Consider the following 19,963-nt stretch of genomic DNA (forward strand, 5'->3'; position numbering starts at 1 on the left):
AAAAGATGACTGTTCACCAGCTAATCACGAAAGTATCAAATGTTAAAACTGAATCGAAAAGAACTTCCGGCGACGTTTATCAATCCATCATTTGTTTGATTGATGATCATGTCGTGATCTAAAAGCATCCGAAAACTGAACCATTCCAGGAATCACCTCCAAGATCTTGGACATATCAATGCAAATCCTCAGAGATTCAAAGTTCAATTATCAAGTGCATACTAAAGAGATTGGTGGTGCAAATGTCAGGCCACAAATTTCAAAATGAAGGCACACAAAAGCAGATGAAACCCAGAACAGAATGCAACAGAACAGAACAGTATATTTCTTAGTTTTATTACACAGAACTAGGAGAGTATGCAGGGTTAACTGTAACACTCCTCTCTCATGGTTTTATCAGCATGGGAAGAAGGGCCACAACAGGATAGCCCCTTCATCAAACAACTCTCGAAATCGCCTAAAAAATCTCTCTTTTACAATGTGTACACAAAAAATAAACTTGTGAAGCCAAATCCAATCCATCTTCAATGAAACAATTGAAGAAACCGTGGCTCAATGATTCTTTCTACATGTACATCATACCCCTATTCGTCGTCCCTCTCTCTTCCCGCCGCTGCCTAATCCGTGTCAACCACAATCTACAACAAGAAATATATCTACACTCTACAGAACCCGGGTCCGGAGCACTGGGACTGATTGGTTCAATCATGTCTCAGTTTCCATGAACAAACTTCCTCTTCTGGTCCACTGCCCTTCATCGGGCGAGGCGAACAGCACCGCCGTGACATCCGCGAGCTTCTTCCTGCTAATCCGCGACCTGAAAGCCCTCAACGGGGCGTTCGGGGCTTCAATCTCATCGCAGTCACTCGGGTTCTGCAAATCAAAGGAGTTCCTGAACGCGCGTATCTTCGTCGGCGTTGTGTATGCAAAATGCCACTGCTTCGCCACGACAGTCTGCAACACAAGAGAAACGAATCAACTGCCATCCCGAGAAACAAATTAAGCATAAAAGAAGATTAGATTGCAATATTATTGCAGACTAACTTACAGCTTCTTTGATCGTCTTGGACACGCGAACTAGCTGTTTCAAGTCGCCGTGCTCGACGTGACAGAGTATCCTAATCTGTTAAAACGAATAATAGGGATCATCACATCATAATCAAAACTGCGCCATTGATTTGAGTGGCGTTCGAGCAAAATCCAAAATGCAAGCCAACTACTCACCAGAACGTCCTGAGGCAAGGCTTCGAGACCGGACTTCTCGGAGCGGTCGAGCAACAGCAACAACCTCCCGCTGCACTGCCTCTTCAGCGGAGCTCCGAAGCCGGCGTCGCCGGCCCGCCAGGGAGCCGCCGCCTCGGGACCCTCCGAGATGCCGACCCTCTTCCTCCCGAGGCCCCGCGTGCACCTCACGAGCCCGAACCCGGATCCCTCCCCCTCGCTCTCCCCGACGCCGCGCCCCTCCTTCAAGCTCAACGCAATGTCGCCGCACAAAGCCATTCTCTGCTCCCTCTCTGCAGAAAGCCAAACCGGAGTCAGTCAAAGTCACGACACCCCCCCACGAAATGGAAACCGCCGTCGGAGGGACGAATTCGTCGGGAGGTCGAAGGAGCAGAGCAAAGACGAACCTGGTCGGATTCGACGGTTCCTTCCTGACTCGATCACTTCCTGTGAGTGAGTGTGTATGTTTTCGCTTCTCCTTGCACGCCTTTGCGTCAAAACACCATGGACGGGTCCGCTTCAATATTTATACAAGCGTTAAAGACTTGATCAATTTCATTTTTCATTTTTCATTTGGGTCTTCTTAAAAAGTGAGAAAATAAAAAGGAAATTTTGAAAAGAGGAGGGGAGAGAGATATTCACGCGGTCTTCGATTAATCACCTTCACGCGAAAGTACTGGAACTCTCGCGCGCGTGGGGACATGGGACTTTTTTTCGTTTTCCCTTTTTTTTTTTCTTTTTAAATTGATTTCTCTGTTTCTTATCGCTTTGGAGGTTAAATTGAACTAGCCGTTGGGAGGGAAAGGGACACGTGGGGGGTGGGGAAGGGGGGATGACGTGGCGAGGTGGGCGGTCCGAGTCGGCTGGCGGGGTTGGTCGGTCGGCTTGTTGAGCACGCGGTTTTTTTTTTTTGTGTGCGTCATCGGATGCTTCGCGGACGGAAGGGCGAGATCTGAATCTGATCGAGCGTTGGTGGGCGTGCCGAGTGGGAGATGTGGTGGTGGAGACTGGAGTGCGTTGGGAAGTGGGGGCCGTTCCTGTTCGCACAGGAAGATTATTTGATTAATTGAATTGAAATGCCCACCAAAATCTCCTTTTGTCCCTCAAAATTAATTAGAGATTTTAGCGACAAACCCGGAAATTAAGAGAGAGACAGAGACAGAGAAGTCCTTGGTCAACATGGAGGATGATTATCATGCATCAATCTCAAACAATTTGGCATTTTCATGTCTTCCTTGTCCCATAAATTGGAGATATAAAAAAAAAAAAGAAACAAAAAAACGAAAATGTAAATTGTTATATAACCAATCCCCGACGACATCATTGAAATCCTATTGGATGGTCGCCGGATGTGCGTGTGAGAATTAGGAGTGAGCATGATCCGAGTGGGTAGGTTCCGGACCTCCAACCCAAAATATAATTTGTTATAACTTGCTTTAGTTTTTAGATCTTGGAACACCTATACCCTTTTTATCTTAGAACCTGTTTTGGAATCTACCTATTTTTTCCGTCGACGTTCAATGTCTACCCGAGAACTTGTTTTTCTTTTCTTTCTTGTTTTGATTTCAATTTTTTCCAACAAAATAACGTGAAGATGAATAATAAAGCTCACTATTCGCGAAAATCAACAATCCCTAATATCAGTAATGCAAATTACAATCCACCACAAACAGAGGATGTGAGGTGAACGAGATTAGGGTTTTTTTTTCCTTAACAAGTAGCTAAAAATTGGTCCCAAAATCTATCCAGTTCACGAGTGGGTCTTCATTTGGAACAAGGAACGGGATCGGTTCCAAGCGATTCCCCAAAATCAGAACCTGTTCCCGGATCGATTTGAACAAAAATCGATTTTCGGACCTGTTTTTTCGGGTGATCCGGTTCGATTTTTGGGTAAACTCGGTCCAGTTGCATACTCCTACCAGGAACAATGTTTTAGAACACCTATGAACTAACCTTACCGATAGGGGCACTACGAACGACCCCTCTCTTGTGCGGCCGTGGGTGAATTATCTTCAAACAAATGAAGCGGGTCGAGTTCATATAGGACGACCGTGTCAACGGAGCCACGTCTTGCATTGCTGACATGGGGCTTACATATACAACTTCATATCCCGTTATTTCGATTCACCCCCAGAAGTACTTGATTTGATCCAAAATATTACAAATCGCACCTGACCCAAGATTGGAGGATAAATTGTAAGAGGGAGGAAGGTCGAAGTTGGACAGAGCAGGTGGATGGGGCGGGCGGGCGGGCGGGCGGGCGGTGGTTTCTGGTTCACCCAATCGGGTTCACAGATTTCATTCCAACTTGGCGGCCGCAGAATCGGTCGGCGGACACGTCAGAGGCCCCAGTTTCGAGAAGGGATAACGTTGGGCGGGATTTGCCATCGGAAGCTTCCCACGTCGGACCAATGTTGGGGGGGAAAGACTCTCGCGGCTCGTGAATGCCGTGTCGGGGAAGCCAATAGCACAATTTTTTTTATTTTTTATTTTGCTTTTTTTTTTTACTAAATTTATGAGGAGCTGACTTTGACCCTGCAAATTTGAGGAAATTGAGGGCAGACATCCTTGGGGGATTTTTGTGGATAATGTGATATCAAAGTGTGCTGTGGAAGAAACTTAATCTTCACCTTCTTTTTTTTTTTTGGTTTCGTTTGCACTTTTTTTTATCGAGAAATTTGGAAGTTTGGAGCAAATTTGGATTTCTATGGGACTTATGAACGTTTGTTGTGATTATATCAGTACAAAAAGATCATCATAGATGTTGTGAATCTCTGGGCCAAGGAGAGGAGAGGATGATCCACTGATGTTGGTTGGAGTTGATCATCTAGACTTTTGACCGGCTAAACAAAAGTTGATGAAAAAAAAAAAATAGTGCCCAAGTACACTACCTATATAACACCGACACGACACGACACGACACAATGATACGTGATTTCTAAAAAAATAGAGAATTCCGACACGTTGAGACATGTTATATATTAAATGTATACTTTTAATGTGTATATAAAACTATCGGTGTTGAGTTTCTTCTTCTTGTATAAGAGATTCACGATTAGGTTTTTTTTGGGTTGGCTGGTTATATTAAATTCGGGGTGGTTAGATTTGTGACTTAAGTATATATACTTTTGATAGATTTACATTTTGATCTCTAATTTATTGAAAATGCTTAAAATTGATCTCGTGCGTGTCGATATGCTAGACTCCGATGTCGTTGGCGTGTCTAGAGCATTGACCACGTGTGGGCCATATGTCGGAGAGTGTTAGAATGTAGGAAAGTGTCCAACACGATACGACACGACACGATACGTAGGCTCCCAAAGAGTGTCTGTGCTACATAGTACAGTACATCTTCAGATTTTCATTCAAGGTGGAGGTGAGCAACATGGTCGGTTTAACTAGAGAATTGACCTGAAACGACTTTGCCCGACTAGTTTCGGGCCGGTTTCACGTGAGAATTAGTTTGGTTCCGAGGTTAAAAAATTCGAGAGTTGTTGTTGATAAGCTCGATTCCCAGTTTTATACGAGGAAATAATTTGAACCGATTCAAAACAAATCATAAATCAAGTCTCTTAAACACTTTCTCATTCTCCTTTCTCATTTTTGATTAAGGTCAACATGGTATGTGAAATCCGTCAAGGTTGTAGATCTTCCATGTCTTTGTAGTTAAAAAAAAAAATGAAACAAAGATTAAAAAAAAAAAAACGGGTTCCGGGTCAACCTTGGAGCCGGGTGGTTTGGTTCCAAGCAAGTTCCAGGGTTGATCAATTTGATTTTTAGATCCAAAAACTATGAACCAATTCTGAAAAGGTAGATTTAAGGTTCTCAATCTGGGTCCTACCTATTCTGAAATCGATTACTCCTTTTTTTTTTTTTTTTGTTCGAAGATTACTCCTAATTTGAAGTGTTAAAATATTATGATGAGAAAACGCATCTTATTATAGCTCATGAAAGGTGCTAGCAATCACACAGGCTTGGTAAAATGTGAATTAGAACCTCGACGAATGGCCGAAACATGAAATAATTTGCACTTGAAGGGGCAATATCTCTCCTATGTCTATGTAAATGAGTTGTCTTAATCAGATTGGACTGATAGACTCAGATTGATAGACAAATTTTGGTCATCAATATTGTTTTTAGCGCGAAAAGCAAAGAAGATCTGGAGGAGGAAAGCAGAGTGGGGTCAAAATGTTGCTTTTCTCGATCGTAATGACAAATAACGTAAGACCATCCAATAGAGTAAGCACAAAGACTAATAATTTACATCTTAGTTATGTTAATATATCATGCTTTTGCTATCTTCTCATAGGATTTAGCCAACATATTCAGTGAAAATTACCAAAAACTCCTTAAACCTGTTGTATTTGTGATAAGTCAGTTCTAATTTTTTTTTCTCAATTTGCCAATTGTGCAGCACAAAACTTTTTTTTTTTTTTCGGATGCAGCACAAAGTTTAATAATTTACATCATGATTATGTTAATATATCATGCTTTTGCAATCTTCTCTTAAAATTTAGCCAACGCATTTAAGGGAAATTATCAAAGAAGTCCTAAACCTATTGTGCTTGTGTCAATTCAATTCTAAACATTTTTCACAATTTGCCAATTTAGTCCTATTTGCTCGAAATTGCTGAAACCATCGCCCACCGCCGACTTTCACCGCCGCCAACCACCGCCCTCGGTATCCCATTGCCGACCGCCACCGACCACCACCCATCGCCGCTTGCCATCACTCGCCGCCTCACCGTACGCCACCGCCGACCTTCGCCGATCGCCACCACCCACAGCCTTGACCATAGCCAATTGCCGCAACCAACCACTGCCCACCGCACACCTTCGCTGCCGCCAACCACTGTCCTCGGTCGCGCTGCCACCGGCGCCGCCAACCACCACCCGCAGTCGGCCCCCGCCTCACTGCCGGCCGCCGCCACCCACCGCTGGTCACCGCCAACCTCTATCACCCACCGCCAACCGTTGCCGCCCACCACCGCCATCGCCGGAGTAAAAAATAAACTATAATTTTTTGTTTTTAAATAGTAAATAATAATTTCTAGAAGTAGAAATTTTCAACTATTGTCAAACAAACTTACATTCCAGAATCATAAATTTTATGTCGTTATGAAACGCATTTTTTTGCTTAAAAACTCATCCAAAAACAGAAATAGAAAAAATCTATTTCTAACCGAAAATCTATTTCGGGAACAGAATGGTTGTCATGCACCCCTAAGTGACATGGTCGACACTGACTTAGACAATTTTTTCAATTCTCTTTTAAAAAAATTGAATTTTTTGGGATAATTACTTGCTTTTCTTAATGGGAATGGCATAAAATGTTAGACCATCCAATTGAATAGCACAAAATATAATAATTTACATCTTAACTATGTTAATATATCATGCCTTTGCAATCTACTCATAGAATTTGGCCAACATATTCATATACATTCTCTTCTTTATTACTTACTTTCTTCTTTAGGAAAACGCCAAAAGACAATTATGTCTCCTCGTGGTATTCGTGGATAAACATGCACAAATGGACAAAAAACAGACACCTTCCATGTTCCTAGTACAACCTGGAGCTCATCGAAGAAAAATTATGAATTATGCTTCTCTTTCTCGTTGAGGCCGTCTAGGGACAAATAAAGTCGAGCTTCAATTATATCAGAATTGAATGTTTCGTACGTAGAGGTGTGGTGCAGTCGCGACAACCTCAGACTTGCAATGTGGAATGTTCCTAATTATCAAGTATTTTGAGCTCTAACGCATGCTCGGGAAAACTTAAGAACACTGCATGGGACCATCCGTTATGAAAGTTTAAGCAATTAAGTTATGGCGTATGATGTAATTTCTATAGGGATGATTATCCAAAAAGTCATAAATTCTATTGTACGACGGCCAATTCAGTCCGAAACATTTTAATTATGCTAATTAAGTCATAAACCTTTTAATGATTTGTCAATTCGGTTCCAAACCTTTCGGTTGTGTTAATTTAGTCATAAATCTTTTGACCTAATTGCAATATTAGTCGGTTCGCCCAATTACCAAAATAATAAGTTTAGGACTAACTTGGCATATCTTTGAAAAGTTTAAGACTAAATTACTAAATGACACAACTAAAAGGTTTGAGATTGAATTGGCAAATCGTCAAAAGGTTTCTTGAGACAATTCTCGACTCTAAAAAAATAACGCAATTCAAAGGATTATGACTAAATTGGCCGTCGTATAATACGTTTATGACTTTTTAGACAACTATTCCAATTACTTTAATCAATACTCCCCTTTATGTGCAGGTTGATTTGATGAAAATGTTAAAATAAATCTCGATATGCGTGGTCTGCAAGCGATGGGTTTGTTGAAACCCATGCAATACGGAAAAAGGGAGTTTATAAATGAGTAAAATGGAGGCGCGAGGAATCGAACTGGGGACCTCGGACTCCGATGTATTCTTGAAACCACGCATGCATGTCCTCTTCGGCTACGTAACCTTCTTATATCCTACCTCAATTTTCCCGAGAAAACTCTTTCTTGGATGGAAGAAAACAGACGCCCTCGAGAATCGAACTCCATTGCAACCTCCTCGCGCCCTCCATTCTTGATCGCACTCACATTCTGCACTCTTCTCCTCTTTTACTCCCCTCGCGTTTTCTTGAACGTACGGGTTGGTTCAAGATTCGCAATTGGACGAGGATCGGAAATGGGGTTTTCACCGGATCGGTGTTCCGTGATTTCTTTTGCCGGGTGGGACGGGGAAGCGACTCTAGGTGTCACACGCGAAGGGTATGAAGGCCAAGAAGGCGGCGGCGGCGGCGGCCCGAATGTGTGTGTAGGACAGACCCAGTACGTGGTGGATACAGATTCAGAGGCTTCGCCGGAGGGCGACTTTCCGGCAACTGGTGGCGACCCGGGATGGCCGGAAAGGTGGCGGTTACGGTGGCATGACCTGAAGGGTGCGGAAGAGCTTATAGAGATTGCATTGGATTTGGATGGGGAGGAAAGAGAACATGGTTGAGATTGAAGTTTCTCCAGCGAGGAAAAATCCCATTTTGGGATGAAAACCAGGATGATCGAGCCCTGTCAGGAGTTCTCGGCGCGGGAGAAATTTTTACATGCCCCTGGTAAATGTGAACTCACTTGATTTCAGCGGAAGGCTAAGATAAATCGGGCTCACATAATCCGGGCGATCGATCGCGCTACCGAGGCCTTATGGATAAGATTGAACGAGTTAGTTTGCTGGGCCGGGCTGGGCCAATCCATGAAGGTTCAGAATGAATGGGCTTTTAGTGGGCTCTTTCTTGTTCTCTGTTCCTCCTTTGGGTGGTGGCAAGAACGAGAGCATGTGATGGACTATGAGATTCTCTCACGTTCAAATGATCCTGACCAGAATGAACTTCGCTTGTAGGGAAAAGTCTCATGGTTGTGTGACACGGGGACCAGCAAACGTCGGCGAGGAGAAGGCGGTATGATGCGAGGAGTGTTGTCGAAACCGGCCCTCGATAGCAACCACCGAGCGTCGTCGACCCGGCGGTGGTCGCGTGGCTAAAATCCTCTTTCAAGTAACCGTGGGTTCGAGCATGCGACAACAGATCACCGACCGGCGACAAGAGTCCCGCGACACAAAAATTCAATGGTGCATGTGACAGGGTCAACGAGATGTCGCCCCTCCTACCCCCCCCGGGGAGCTGTTTCGCCCACTACTAGACAGTAGACAAGCTGTCTCCGTAGGATCGTGTCTCGGTTCTTGCAACGCACTGGGTCGGCGACACGTGGAGGCCGGAGGTTGCATCCGTCCGGGCCTCGTGGGCCGACGTTGATTGGATAAGGTTGTGGGCCCCCCCCGCCCCCCCTCTCCTCTCTCGGCCATCAGAAAGAGATATGCAACGATGTACGATGCCCTTATCTTGTTCGGGGACAAACACTAGAAAAAAGGGTTTTGTCAAAGAGCTCTCCGCAGTTTTTCTTGCAATTTCGTGAAAAGGGGCCTTTGAATTACTCCCCGACGCGTTTTCTAGGTGCCCCTTCCCAATCGCAGTTCCCTGCTGACGAATGATTTCCCTCTTCCTTTTCGCATCGTTACCAACAGATGATCTCGAGAATATCCGATGCCCCGATCATGTAATAAGAACGAAAACTCGGTCATTTGCCGAGCTGATGCTCTCGCCTATCTACGCGAGCTCAAGAACTAATCCGAGTCGGGATCGAATTCGGCGGACCTTCCTCCGACGTGGAAATGGTTAAGGTTTTCTTTTCGAGCATGAAATTGGGGAAACTAACCTGGGCGAATGGATAGAGAGGGAGGGAGGGGGGGCGATAATTCTAATGGCCAGCAACAAAGAACCAAGGAGCGTGGAAATATCTAGATTATATTTCATCTTTAATGAATTTTTTGATATTTTTTTTTTTGTAAATCACCCTACTATTTTAAGCAGGAAATATTCTCTCTCTCTCTCTCTCTCTCTCTCTCTCTTCTTTTTTTTCCGACATGATCGTGATGTTAAATAAGCATTAGGGTCTGAAACCGAAAAAGGGCATCAACCGAGGGGGACTGGACCACCACCCAAATTTAATGGAACTGCCATGGAAGTCCAGCAAATGAAAAGAGAGCAAAAGAGGCCAAATTATAAATAAATATATATTTATAATTTGATTGTTTAATAAAAGACAGACCATAAAAAAAAGTAATTAAAAAAAAAGGAAAAAGAGAGAGGGGAAAAAAAAATTTTTAAAAAAAAAGACCACATCGTTCCCATTTGTTAAATGGACATGGGAGTGGGCACGTGTCTCCCTGTCCACCTAAACTTTTTGGCACCGTTGAATCACACCCCCACATCACAAATAATTCAACTTTGGCCCCCCACAATTTACCCAAATATTTGTGCTCCCACCACATCCCTTCTTCACATGAATTTATAGTACCTAGATACATGCGTACCCCGTGACAGATTCACTCCAAACTGATTTTTCGGTGTCATAAAAAGGTCCCAAGCCAGCACACTCGAGATACATTCATGTGAAATTAACTTTTGTACCATTAAAAATCTCGAGTCCGTACGCCCATGACACGTTCGCTATAAACAGACTTTTTATGAGCCATTCGTGCTGTGATTTTGCTATATCGAATTCACATCAGACGAGTTACTTACCGCGTGTATTTCCGCATCAGTAAATTGGTCGGGTATATTTCACGTGGAAAATAACAAATGGCATATTTGTCACGGGCGTACCTGTTTGTGGCCCAAATTTAGGATTTCTTATTTTTAATGATATCATCACTCGTTTATTGTCCATATCGCGTCGACCCAATAATTTATTCCAAAATCGACGTGGCATCTGTGGGCCCCGTCGTAGTTAAGGACGCCTACATGCATCACGGGTGTAATTTTAAATTAATCGGCATTATGTTAATAATTTGGTACAAAACATTAGAAAAGTAATATTATTATTGGAGTATGGGCTTGCTGAATATGCATTGGATGTCTAAGCAAAAGAGATTAAAAATTGGACCCCCCCACCCCTTTCGGGGAGTGTTGGGGGAAAGGGTGCTGCGGACGTCACCCACCATTGGCCATGATTAGAGGGTGCACCAATGGGGTTGGAGTTTGTTAAGGATTTGACATTGTTAGGAATATCTTAGATGCTGATTTTTCTTTTCTTTTCTTTTCTTTTCTTTTGCGATTTTCTTTTCGAGATGGGGGCATGGCCCGACAGTCCGTCACGAGACATGCGCGTGAACTTGGAAGGCGATATAGACGCTACTGGGAGCGCGTTTCATATCCCTCTCAGGCTCCGCGTATTTCGTAAAAAAAAAAAATGAATGATTGGGAAAACATTTTTCTCGAAAAATGATCGCTTACAAAAGCGAATGAACGAGAAACATTTTTTTCGGCCTAAAAAATATTCATTCGTACAGATAATATAAGTATTTCCATCGGCCAATTATTCTTGAATTTTCTTTGAAACTATAAAATCGATTAATCGCGATCTGCCCTACTCTATGGTTTTTTTTTAATTTGAAAATTGTGAATTTTTTTTTAGGATTAACCGCAATATTTAAAGAGAATTAATAGGAGAGAAGATGGTTTAGCTTCTTCTTCTTTTTTTTTTTGGGCCCTTCTGAAGATGGATTGCCAGTTGCTCCAAGCACAAAGCTTCCCTTGTTGATCGTTCCTTTTGTTTTTCCTATGATATTTTTTGGGGTGCGCCATGCGGGCTTTTAAAAGCGAATCTTAATGACGTAATTATTATATTTAAATATAGAGATTAAGGAAAATTAAATGTTTAAGACTGGTGAGCCATTAATCTTAATGTAATGAGATGCTTCATGTTCAGAGGCCATCACGTGAAGTTGCACGTGGGATTGTGGGCTTTTGCCAGCTTGCTTTGCTCCACGTATTTTGCAACCAAATTGAAAAAAAAAAAAAAGCACAATCCGAAAATTTGGGCCACAAATAGGTAAGCCTGTGACAAAAATTTCGACCAAAAAAAAAAAAAGGTGAAAAGAGAGAGAGATCACACACGACCTTTTTAGGAATAAGTGGACCGTAAAGTCTAAAACTCGTTACCAAAGTGCGATTAAGTTTAAATTTTTTAAAAATTTTTAATTAAATTAGTACTATTAAGAACTCATATTAAATTCGTCTAATACGACGGACATACAACGTTAACGTGGTATTTTTTTTTAATGTCCTATGTTTACTCTTCTCTTTGGTCGAATAGGTTCTATAATTTTGTCTTTTTCAAAATACGAGTTGTGCGTATATGTGTGATTTTATACGTAAGAATTAAGGGCAAAAATAATGCGTGTTGATGACCCTAGACTCGAAGTTTTAGTTAGTGATTTTCACCGCTAAAGCTTCTAATTCACAACCATTGATCAGCTTATGCTAAATGCACATTATTATTTATCCATATTCGATTTTAGATTAGCTTCATTTTATCTATATCACTAATCATACGAAAAGGTCCTAGAGCTGGGGGTGACATCAAAACGTAGGAAAGAATATATATAGCCTTCGCCAAACCGAGGAACATATGTTGACTCCTGATGTCGACACGGTAGTTGGTCGAAAGTGTCGGGAAAATTCCAACTCGGGAATCGAAAGCCACTCGTTCGAATATCGTACGCAAACTGCTCTTGAATAAGGGCAATCCATGTAACGTCAAAAGGTCTAGACTCAACTGATACATAGGACTAGATGTTGAGTAAAGATCCACATCGGTGCCTCTAAATCATTTAGATTTCGTCCGTAAACGATGAGCATTCGATCAACGCATTCGAATCTCTAAAATGATTAGCGTCGGAAATTTCTCTTTGGACACCTGAAGGAGCTATCACTTGCGCCTGTTTTTAACTCATCTGGTTGGCCCAAAATGAATATGAATTATGAATATATTAACATTTCCTTACATAGGAAAAAATGATCTTAACCTTCTTATTTAGTCCTCGCATCAACTGCGAGATCTCACTCATCCGATGCCGCTCCTTATGTTTACCCAGCCGCATCTCTCCATCGTTGACCATGGATCGGACGGGCTTCAGCACGCCACGTCGGCGGCCAGGGCTGTGTTGGACGGTTCGGATGCGCTTTACCCCAAGCGATGCATCGCCCCGAGTACTGTCCGAGCGCGGACAGCCGTGGCTCCCACCCCAAAGAAAGGGAAAAGGCCAAAACAGCGGTCCACGTGGCGGGTCGTGACTGGTCGGGCCTGCGAACGCACATGAGCGGAGGTTAGGTACGGTGGTGGGCTGCGATACCCCTCTCTCTCTCTGCGATTTGCCATTTCTGTGTCAGCTACAGCTTTGAGCGGAGCTCAACAGGGGGATCACAATTATAGATCCCGAATTTCCACTGTTTCTTTATTTTTCATCTTCTTCGTCGACATCATTCGGCCATTCATTATCGTGGGTTCCTTGCTTTCTCTCTCTATAAGACGCATTGCCCTATCTCCCTCTTCCTTTTGGCTCTTCGTGCACTCCCCAAAGTTCTCTCCTTTGACTTGCAGAAGTGAGAGAGAGAGAGAGAGTGGGCAGAGGGCTCTTTGGTTTTGTCGAATTGGGTTCGGTTTTCCTTCGTCTCCTAGATCCATAGCTCTCCGGATTCTGGGGTTACCCGGTTGATGCTCTGCTGCTGACGAGCTGCTCTGGTTGTGTCGAGCTCGTCCCTAATTCGCATGGATCCGAAGAAATCGCGCGACTCGGCCGAGTCGGCTCGCGCGGCGCAGTTCCCGGACGAGGTCTTGGAGCGGGTGCTTTCGCTCCTGGCCTCGCACAAGGACAGGAGCGCCGTGTCCCTCGTCTCCAAGACCTGGTACAACGCCGAGCGGTGGTCCAGGACGCGCGTCTTCATCGGGAACTGCTACTCGGTGACGCCGGAGATCGTCGCCCGTCGGTTCCCCAACATCCGCAGCGTCACGCTCAAGGGGAAGCCCAGGTTCTCCGACTTCAACCTCGTGCCCCAGAATTGGGGCGCCGACATCCAGTCCTGGCTCGCGGTGTTCGCGGAGCGGTACCCGTCCCTCGAGGAGCTGAGGCTCAAGAGGATGACCGTGACGGACGAGAGCTTGAAGTTTCTAGCTCTGAAATTTCAGAACTTCAGGGCTCTCTCGCTCATGAGCTGTGATGGGTTCAGTACCAATGGTCTTGCGGCCATTGCGGCTCGCTGCAGGTGGGTTCATTGCTTATCATATCTAGATCGCTTAAATTGTTTGGTCTTCAGTATGGTTTAGATTATATTTTGTTCAAATTAGCTAGATTTGTGGTTGGTGAGAGCTAGAGCGACCGCAAACTGCAATAGATAGTTGCATTGCCTCATGTCACATTTGATTCCGACTCGACCTAATGCGATTGTGGACTGGACCTCTTGATAGGTGTATCCACTTCTGGTTCGTGGAATCCAATTAAGGCACCACTTGGTGGAGCAACAAAGTGAATTGGAAAGTTTGGAGACAGCAAGTGTAGTGCAGAGTCTTTCTTCTTTTCTTGTTATCCATTGGGTTGAATCTGTAGTTGAATCAGAGATTGATTCATTGTGCTGTTTATCTGGTCGGGATCTGGGGAGGGCGGTTTTGTACTTCTGCTTGTGGTGATTGAATTTGGGGAAAGTTGGCGTTAAGTGCTTCTGCTTTTCTTTCTTTTCCCCCCATTTCCTTCTCTGACAGTGATGTTTGACCTGTCAGTTTAGCATTTAATTGGTGGCCTATTAACTGAGGTCATCTTAAGGAGATGTGGATTTATGGGGGAAAAACTTTTGCTAACCAATTCTTCAGAACTCACATTTTTTAGAAGGGACGAATTTGGAACTACTTAGATTTAGTCTCACCATGCGATTGTCTTTTCCCCAGAATGTCTTTATTAACCCCTTTATGACAGGATTAATCTATAGAAACTCCGGGATGGACCTATTAATTCTTCTGGATAATTACGAAAATTACTGAGAGAAGCTGTCTCAATACATTAGAAATATACAAGATATAGACTGTTTTTTTTTTTTTTGGTGGGGGGTGGGGTCGAAATAGACTGGTTAGTATATGAATACTTAGCTGCTACAAAGATCAAGGACAATAAGTTTCGGATCCTTGTTGAATCATTTAAAGACTGGATAGACCTATGATGTGGTCATAACAAGTGAACAAACTGTTGAGCCAAAAGAGGTCACTGTGTGATCTTGTTGTGAACCTTGATGATTTGAGTTTTGTTAACGGAAAGAGCAAACGATAATGCTGCAAATCTGGCACGAGTAGCCCTTCTCACATTTAACTTGTGTGATAGTGGGTGGTTGATGGGTACACTGATAATGGGAGATTAGAGCGTGGCCATTCAATTGTAAAAGATGACATTGAGTGAAAGCAAAAGAATAAGCTGCATCTACACGGATTCACCACCTTGGGAAATGGTCACTGGTTCCAAGACATGTAAAGTTGCTGTCTTAATGCCATTGGTTTTCCAACATCAATATGTGTAGAGGGAATATGATCTTTTTACTGGAGGCCCTTCACTATTTTGCGATGCAAAAAATTAGTACATAGTAAGCATTAAGGCACGCTCCTTTTGTCAAATGCTGACTGGTTGAATATGTTTTTTGTGCAATCTGTGATTCATTATCTTTTTTTCTCAGTCTATCTTTACTTTATATGGTAACTGAGTCAATGGTCCGCGATTGCTGAAGCGAAGCAAGTACTGTATTTGGCATTTCTGTATAGAACCAACTGTTCTGAAAATTGATTAGAATCCAATAGTTAAATTTCGACTGGATTATATGTTACGTCTTCATTGGATTTCTTCTAATATTCCTTATACTTTTGGTAAGCAGGAACTTGACTGAGCTGGATATTCAAGAGAATGGCATTGATGATAATAGTGGTGACTGGTTGAGTTGCTTTCCTGAGAACTTTGTGTCTTTGGAGGTGCTCAACTTCGCAAGTCTAAGTAGTGATGTTGATTTTGATGCTCTCGAGCGGCTCGTAAGTCGGTGCAATTCACTGAAGGTTCTTAGGGTTAATAGAACTATTACACTAGATCAATTACAGAGGCTGCTTGTCCGTGCTCCTCGGTTAACTGAGCTTGGTACTGGCTCGTTTTTGCAAGACCTTAATGCTCACCAGTACTCAGAACTTGAACGAGCTTTTGGTGGTTGCAAGAATCTACACACGCTCTCTGGATTACATGATGCTACGGCATTGTATCTCCCAGTTCTCTACCTGGCTTGTGCAAATTTGACTTTCCTGAATTTAAATGATACTGCTTTGCAAGATGAAGAACTTGCCAAGGTTCTTGTTCACTGTCCTCGTCTTCAGCGCCTCTGGGTATGGTTTCCTCCTTCATTTACATCTTTGAAAGTAAAATCTATCGTTTGTGCTAGGGTAAAAATACAATCTCTTCTGTTCTGCTTTTCTTTGATGTAGAGTTCTTTACTAAAGGCTTTCACTCATTTGCAAGTTTGTCTTGTTGTGTAGAAATAGAAAACTCTATTACAAAAGAGGTGCGCAATGGTGTTTGTCGTAGTGCCAACACCGTTTAATAAACTCACTCCTTTCATCTCATCACCCTTTGGTTAATCTATTCTTTAGCATGAAGCAGAAACTTCCTCGATTTATGTCTTGGATCATTTTCTCTTTTACATGGATTTGTTACACATAAGGCAGTTAAAGTCAGTGTATAGCAACTGCAATGGTTTTTGTCTTAATTTCAACTGTATGGAATGAAGTGCGTTTGCTTCATCTTCGATTCTATTATATTAACTGCGACGCATTTTGTCCTAATTTCAATTGCACGGAATGAAGTGTGTTTGCTTCAACTTTGATCAACAAAATTCCAACCGAAGGAAAAGATCGTCTTTCTTATCAAGCATTCACTTTGATTCCATTTGTATGATATGGTGTTTTTTTCTTTGCTTGAGTGAGAAGACAAATGACGACTTCTTCCAAGTTTTATGTATTCTCATTAAATTTCAGCTAGAATAGTCTCGCATTTTGTCAGCAAACTACAGGTGCTTTTCCTACTGCTAAAAATAGCTTAGTGGCAAATGTGTGAATGCATCTGTGGCATTACAAGTTGTGAGGTTAATTTGTCAATTATAATCGAAGCTATATCATCATTTATAGCAGGGGAGATCCTCCTGAGCTCTAATCTTCTTGGAGTGGTATCTCAATAACTTATATACTAATCAAGTGGCCCACTGCAGGTACTTGACACTGTGGGAGACGAAGGACTGGAAGCTGTTGCACTGAATTGTCCACTCCTCGAGGAGCTTCGGGTCTTCCCAGCCAACCCTTTTGACGAGGAAGTTAATCATGGCGTTTCTGAATCGGGGTTTCTTGCCGTGTCGTATGGCTGTCGGAGACTCCGCTATGTACTGTACTTCTGCCGTCAGATGACAAATGCAGCTGTAGCCACGATTGTGCAGAACTGCCCTGATTTTACCCACTTCCGTCTTTGCATAATGAACCCAGGGCAACCTGATTATGTAACAAATGAACCTATGGACGAGGCTTTTGGTGCAGTTGTGAAGACTTGTACTAAACTCCAGAGGCTTGCTGTTTCAGGTCTCCTAACTGACCTGACATTTGAGTATATCGGTAGATATGCTAAGAATCTGGAAACGCTTTCTGTAGCTTTTGCTGGAAGCAGCGACTGGGGTATGCAATGTGTACTGGAGGGTTGTCCAAAGTTGAGAAAACTTGAGATAAGGGATTGTCCATTTGGCAATGCAGCTCTTCTCTCTGGATTGGAGAAGTATGAGTCTATGAGGTCTTTGTGGATGTCGGCATGCAAAGTGACAATGAATGGGTGTGAGGTACTGGCTAGGGAGAGGCCTAGATTGAATGTTGAAGTAATGAAGGATGAGGAGAGCAGTGATGGTCAAGCATATAAAGTTTATGTTTACCGCACTGTTGCTGGACCAAGGAGAGATGCCCCACCTTTTGTTTTTACTCTCTAAAATGATTATTTCAAGGTACTCTCTTTGGTATGGAAATGCTAGCAGTTTTTTTCTATCAGAATGATTTGAAGTAGGTATCTGTTGTGTTTAATTCTGCTCATACTAGCTCAGCTTGATACATTGCAACTGCACTTTTCACACATACTCCGCTGCGTACAAACTATATACTCATGCATCCTTCTCATTGTCTGTCCTCCTGTACTTCCCCAATGCAACTTCTGGCAGAAGTCAGATCAACTGTGCATGTACTGCTGGAGTTTTGCTTTGCTTGATAGGTGTGCCCGTTCATGCGTTGTGTCGTGCGTAATGATATTCTCTCATTTTTTTTTCAGAGACATGTATGGAATGTGTGCCATCTGCATCTGTCTGACTGACGTGGAGAGTGCTGGTGCCCTATGAGTTCAAGTGTTCAGACATGACAAAAGAACTTGATCTTTCCGCTGTCTTTATCTCTACGGGCATTTTGTTGCCATGTGAATTTTGTCTGATTGAAGTGGAGAGCACCGGTGCAGAGAGTCTTTGAGGGTGCGGAATTAACACAATGCTCGAACATTCTGTTACCTTGGTTTCTGCAGATCAGCTAATTCCAGATTGTGAGGGCAAACAAAATGGATCCATCTGGTGGGAAAAATGAAGTGCAAGTGTCCTCCTCCATTTGCTTGAAGGTGCTGGAAAGCGTATGATGCAGTTGGTGAGACGGAGTTCAAAAGAAACACCAGAGATCTCCCAAATGTTTCGGAGCATCGGCAGACAGCTCGGGGACTTGAGAGGAGCATGAACCCATCAATTTTGACCTTGCAAGCACATCAATCTCTGTAACATTCTTCATCAATTGCAAGACATCAACAGCCAAGAGAAAAAGATGAGGGTGATGTTCCTGATGTTTTGACTCATCTTTCCTTCAGTTGACTTCCATCCACAGCAATTGCAAAGAATCCTTTCTGGACCTCTTGCTTGCAAATATGTGATGGCGAAGTTATTCTCAAACTTGAGTGAAGATAGCTGTTGAAGCTATGGTATATGAGAGAACGTGGGTCGGGTTCCGAGGTGCTGGTGGCGACGTCCAATACGCTTCTTCTCAATGATCTTCTCCGATCGCTACATCTCTGTGAGACTTTTTCCATTTATGCGGACGACAAACACATTTCCAGATTTGGAGGTTTTGGCATTTCAGATCAGTGTCTGTACCAAGATCGAGACTGTCAACTGTTCTTTTTTTGCTAGAATGTCAACTGGATTGTATGACATTTTCAGCCGGAAGCATCCACAAGTGATTCCGGCAATCATTCGCGAGTCGGGTTTTAGTTTTTCTTTTAACGGGAAAATATCAAATAAAAGTTCCAAATTTTCATCTAGCGGCCTGTAGTTGCTGGCTACCTTGTGCTTTCTTTTTTGGTTGTTTGGTATTGTTGTGAGGTTATGCTAAAATGGATTCTAAAACGCTACTCGAAAGACGTCCAGATGATGAGTTGACACTTTCAGTGGACTTTGCCAAGTGGAAGGGGAATGAATGCTCAAGAGCATTCTTCATAACGCATCTTGATATGATAGGATTCACATTGCATTCCCACAAAGAGCTGCCCTAACATAATAGGGTTACATTCATTGGAGCGGTACTAATTAAGCGCTAAATATAATCAATATTATACACAGTGTAGGCAAATCTTGCATCAGATTATTGCAATTGTTTGAGATATATGTGCGCTTCATTAACGTCATGGGTACAAATGTCTCGTTTATAACATGGGATATTCGAATCTTGCAGCTTGATTAATCCCTACATATGCACGCAAATCGACTCATTCACATGCATCGTGTCAGGCTGCACCCACAACTTGATTGGTGTGGCCCTCCAAGTTTCATATAATTGAGTGACATTGGGATTTAAATACATGATCCGTTAGATTCTAATCAAGGGCTTAGCCACTTACAAAGCCGCTGAGGTCTTTACCTTATGTCTTCTCTCTTAAAAATGCACATTCTCATATAAAAGAAAAATTTAGAGGGGAAGAGTAAAAAAAAAAAATCCTTAACCTATTGTATTATACTAATTCAGTCACAAACCTTTCAGTTAGACTATTTAGTCTTAAACTTTTTCACGTTTTGTCAATTTAGGCCGGAGATCATTGGCGTGGGTACTGGTAGTCCTATGTGGCACGACCGTTACTAACACATTTAACTTTTATTTATAAATTTTCTCTTTCTCTTTCTTTCCCATCTCTTTTTGCTAATCGCCAACCACCGGCCCATCGACAAGGGGCCCCCTTTGCCAAATCTAACGAGAGCGAGGCCGCTTTGGCTTGGGTATG

General features: G+C 42.8%; 3 protein-coding genes across 3 annotated transcripts in view; 1 reads left to right on the forward strand and 2 right to left on the reverse strand.

Moving 5' to 3' along the window:
• Positions 1 to 19,963, reverse strand: part of LOC115739662 (equilibrative nucleotide transporter 3-like) — a 469,706-nt gene that overhangs the window by 284,431 nt on the left and 165,312 nt on the right. The window lies entirely within an intron of this gene.
• On the reverse strand, positions 306 to 1,694 carry LOC115739828 (F-box protein SKIP27). The gene is made up of 4 exons (XM_048285733.1): positions 1,629 to 1,694; positions 1,225 to 1,514; positions 1,049 to 1,123; positions 306 to 954 (listed from the first exon to the last, which is right to left on the reverse strand). The coding sequence occupies exons 2-4, from the start codon at positions 1,498 to 1,500 to the stop codon at positions 706 to 708; spliced, it is 600 nt and encodes a 199-aa protein (XP_048141690.1). The 5' UTR covers positions 1,501 to 1,514; positions 1,629 to 1,694; the 3' UTR covers positions 306 to 705.
• LOC115739834 (protein TRANSPORT INHIBITOR RESPONSE 1-like) lies at positions 12,984 to 19,002 on the forward strand. Its single transcript, XM_030673115.2, has 4 exons — positions 12,984 to 13,883; positions 15,528 to 16,020; positions 16,899 to 17,669; positions 18,113 to 19,002. Exons 1-3 carry the CDS (start codon positions 13,390 to 13,392, stop codon positions 17,652 to 17,654), a joined length of 1,743 nt encoding a protein of 580 aa, XP_030528975.1. The 5' UTR covers positions 12,984 to 13,389; the 3' UTR covers positions 17,655 to 17,669; positions 18,113 to 19,002.

The sequence above is a fragment of the Rhodamnia argentea genome, chromosome 9, assembly GCF_020921035.1.
Source record: "Rhodamnia argentea isolate NSW1041297 chromosome 9, ASM2092103v1, whole genome shotgun sequence".
NCBI classification, from domain to species: domain Eukaryota; kingdom Viridiplantae; phylum Streptophyta; class Magnoliopsida; order Myrtales; family Myrtaceae; genus Rhodamnia; species Rhodamnia argentea.

Bases quoted from the DNA above. Each gene is read 5' to 3' on its own strand.
- LOC115739834 (XM_030673115.2), top strand. From the start codon at position 13,390: ATGGATCCGAAGAAATCGCGCGACTCGGCCGAGTCGGCTCGCGCGGCG. The intron at 13,884-15,527 runs GTGGGTTCATTG...TTTGGTAAGCAG, and splicing joins GCCATTGCGGCTCGCTGCAG to GAACTTGACTGAGCTGGATA. The intron at 16,021-16,898 runs GTATGGTTTCCT...GGCCCACTGCAG, and splicing joins CTCGTCTTCAGCGCCTCTGG to GTACTTGACACTGTGGGAGA.
- LOC115739828 (XM_048285733.1), bottom strand. From the start codon at position 1,500: ATGGCTTTGTGCGGCGACATTGCGTTGAGCTTGAAGGAGGGGCGCGGC. The intron at 1,124-1,224 runs GTGAGTAGTTGG...TCGTTTTAACAG, and splicing joins CCTTGCCTCAGGACGTTCTG to ATTAGGATACTCTGTCACGT. The intron at 955-1,048 runs GTAAGTTAGTCT...CTTGTGTTGCAG, and splicing joins CCAAGACGATCAAAGAAGCT to ACTGTCGTGGCGAAGCAGTG.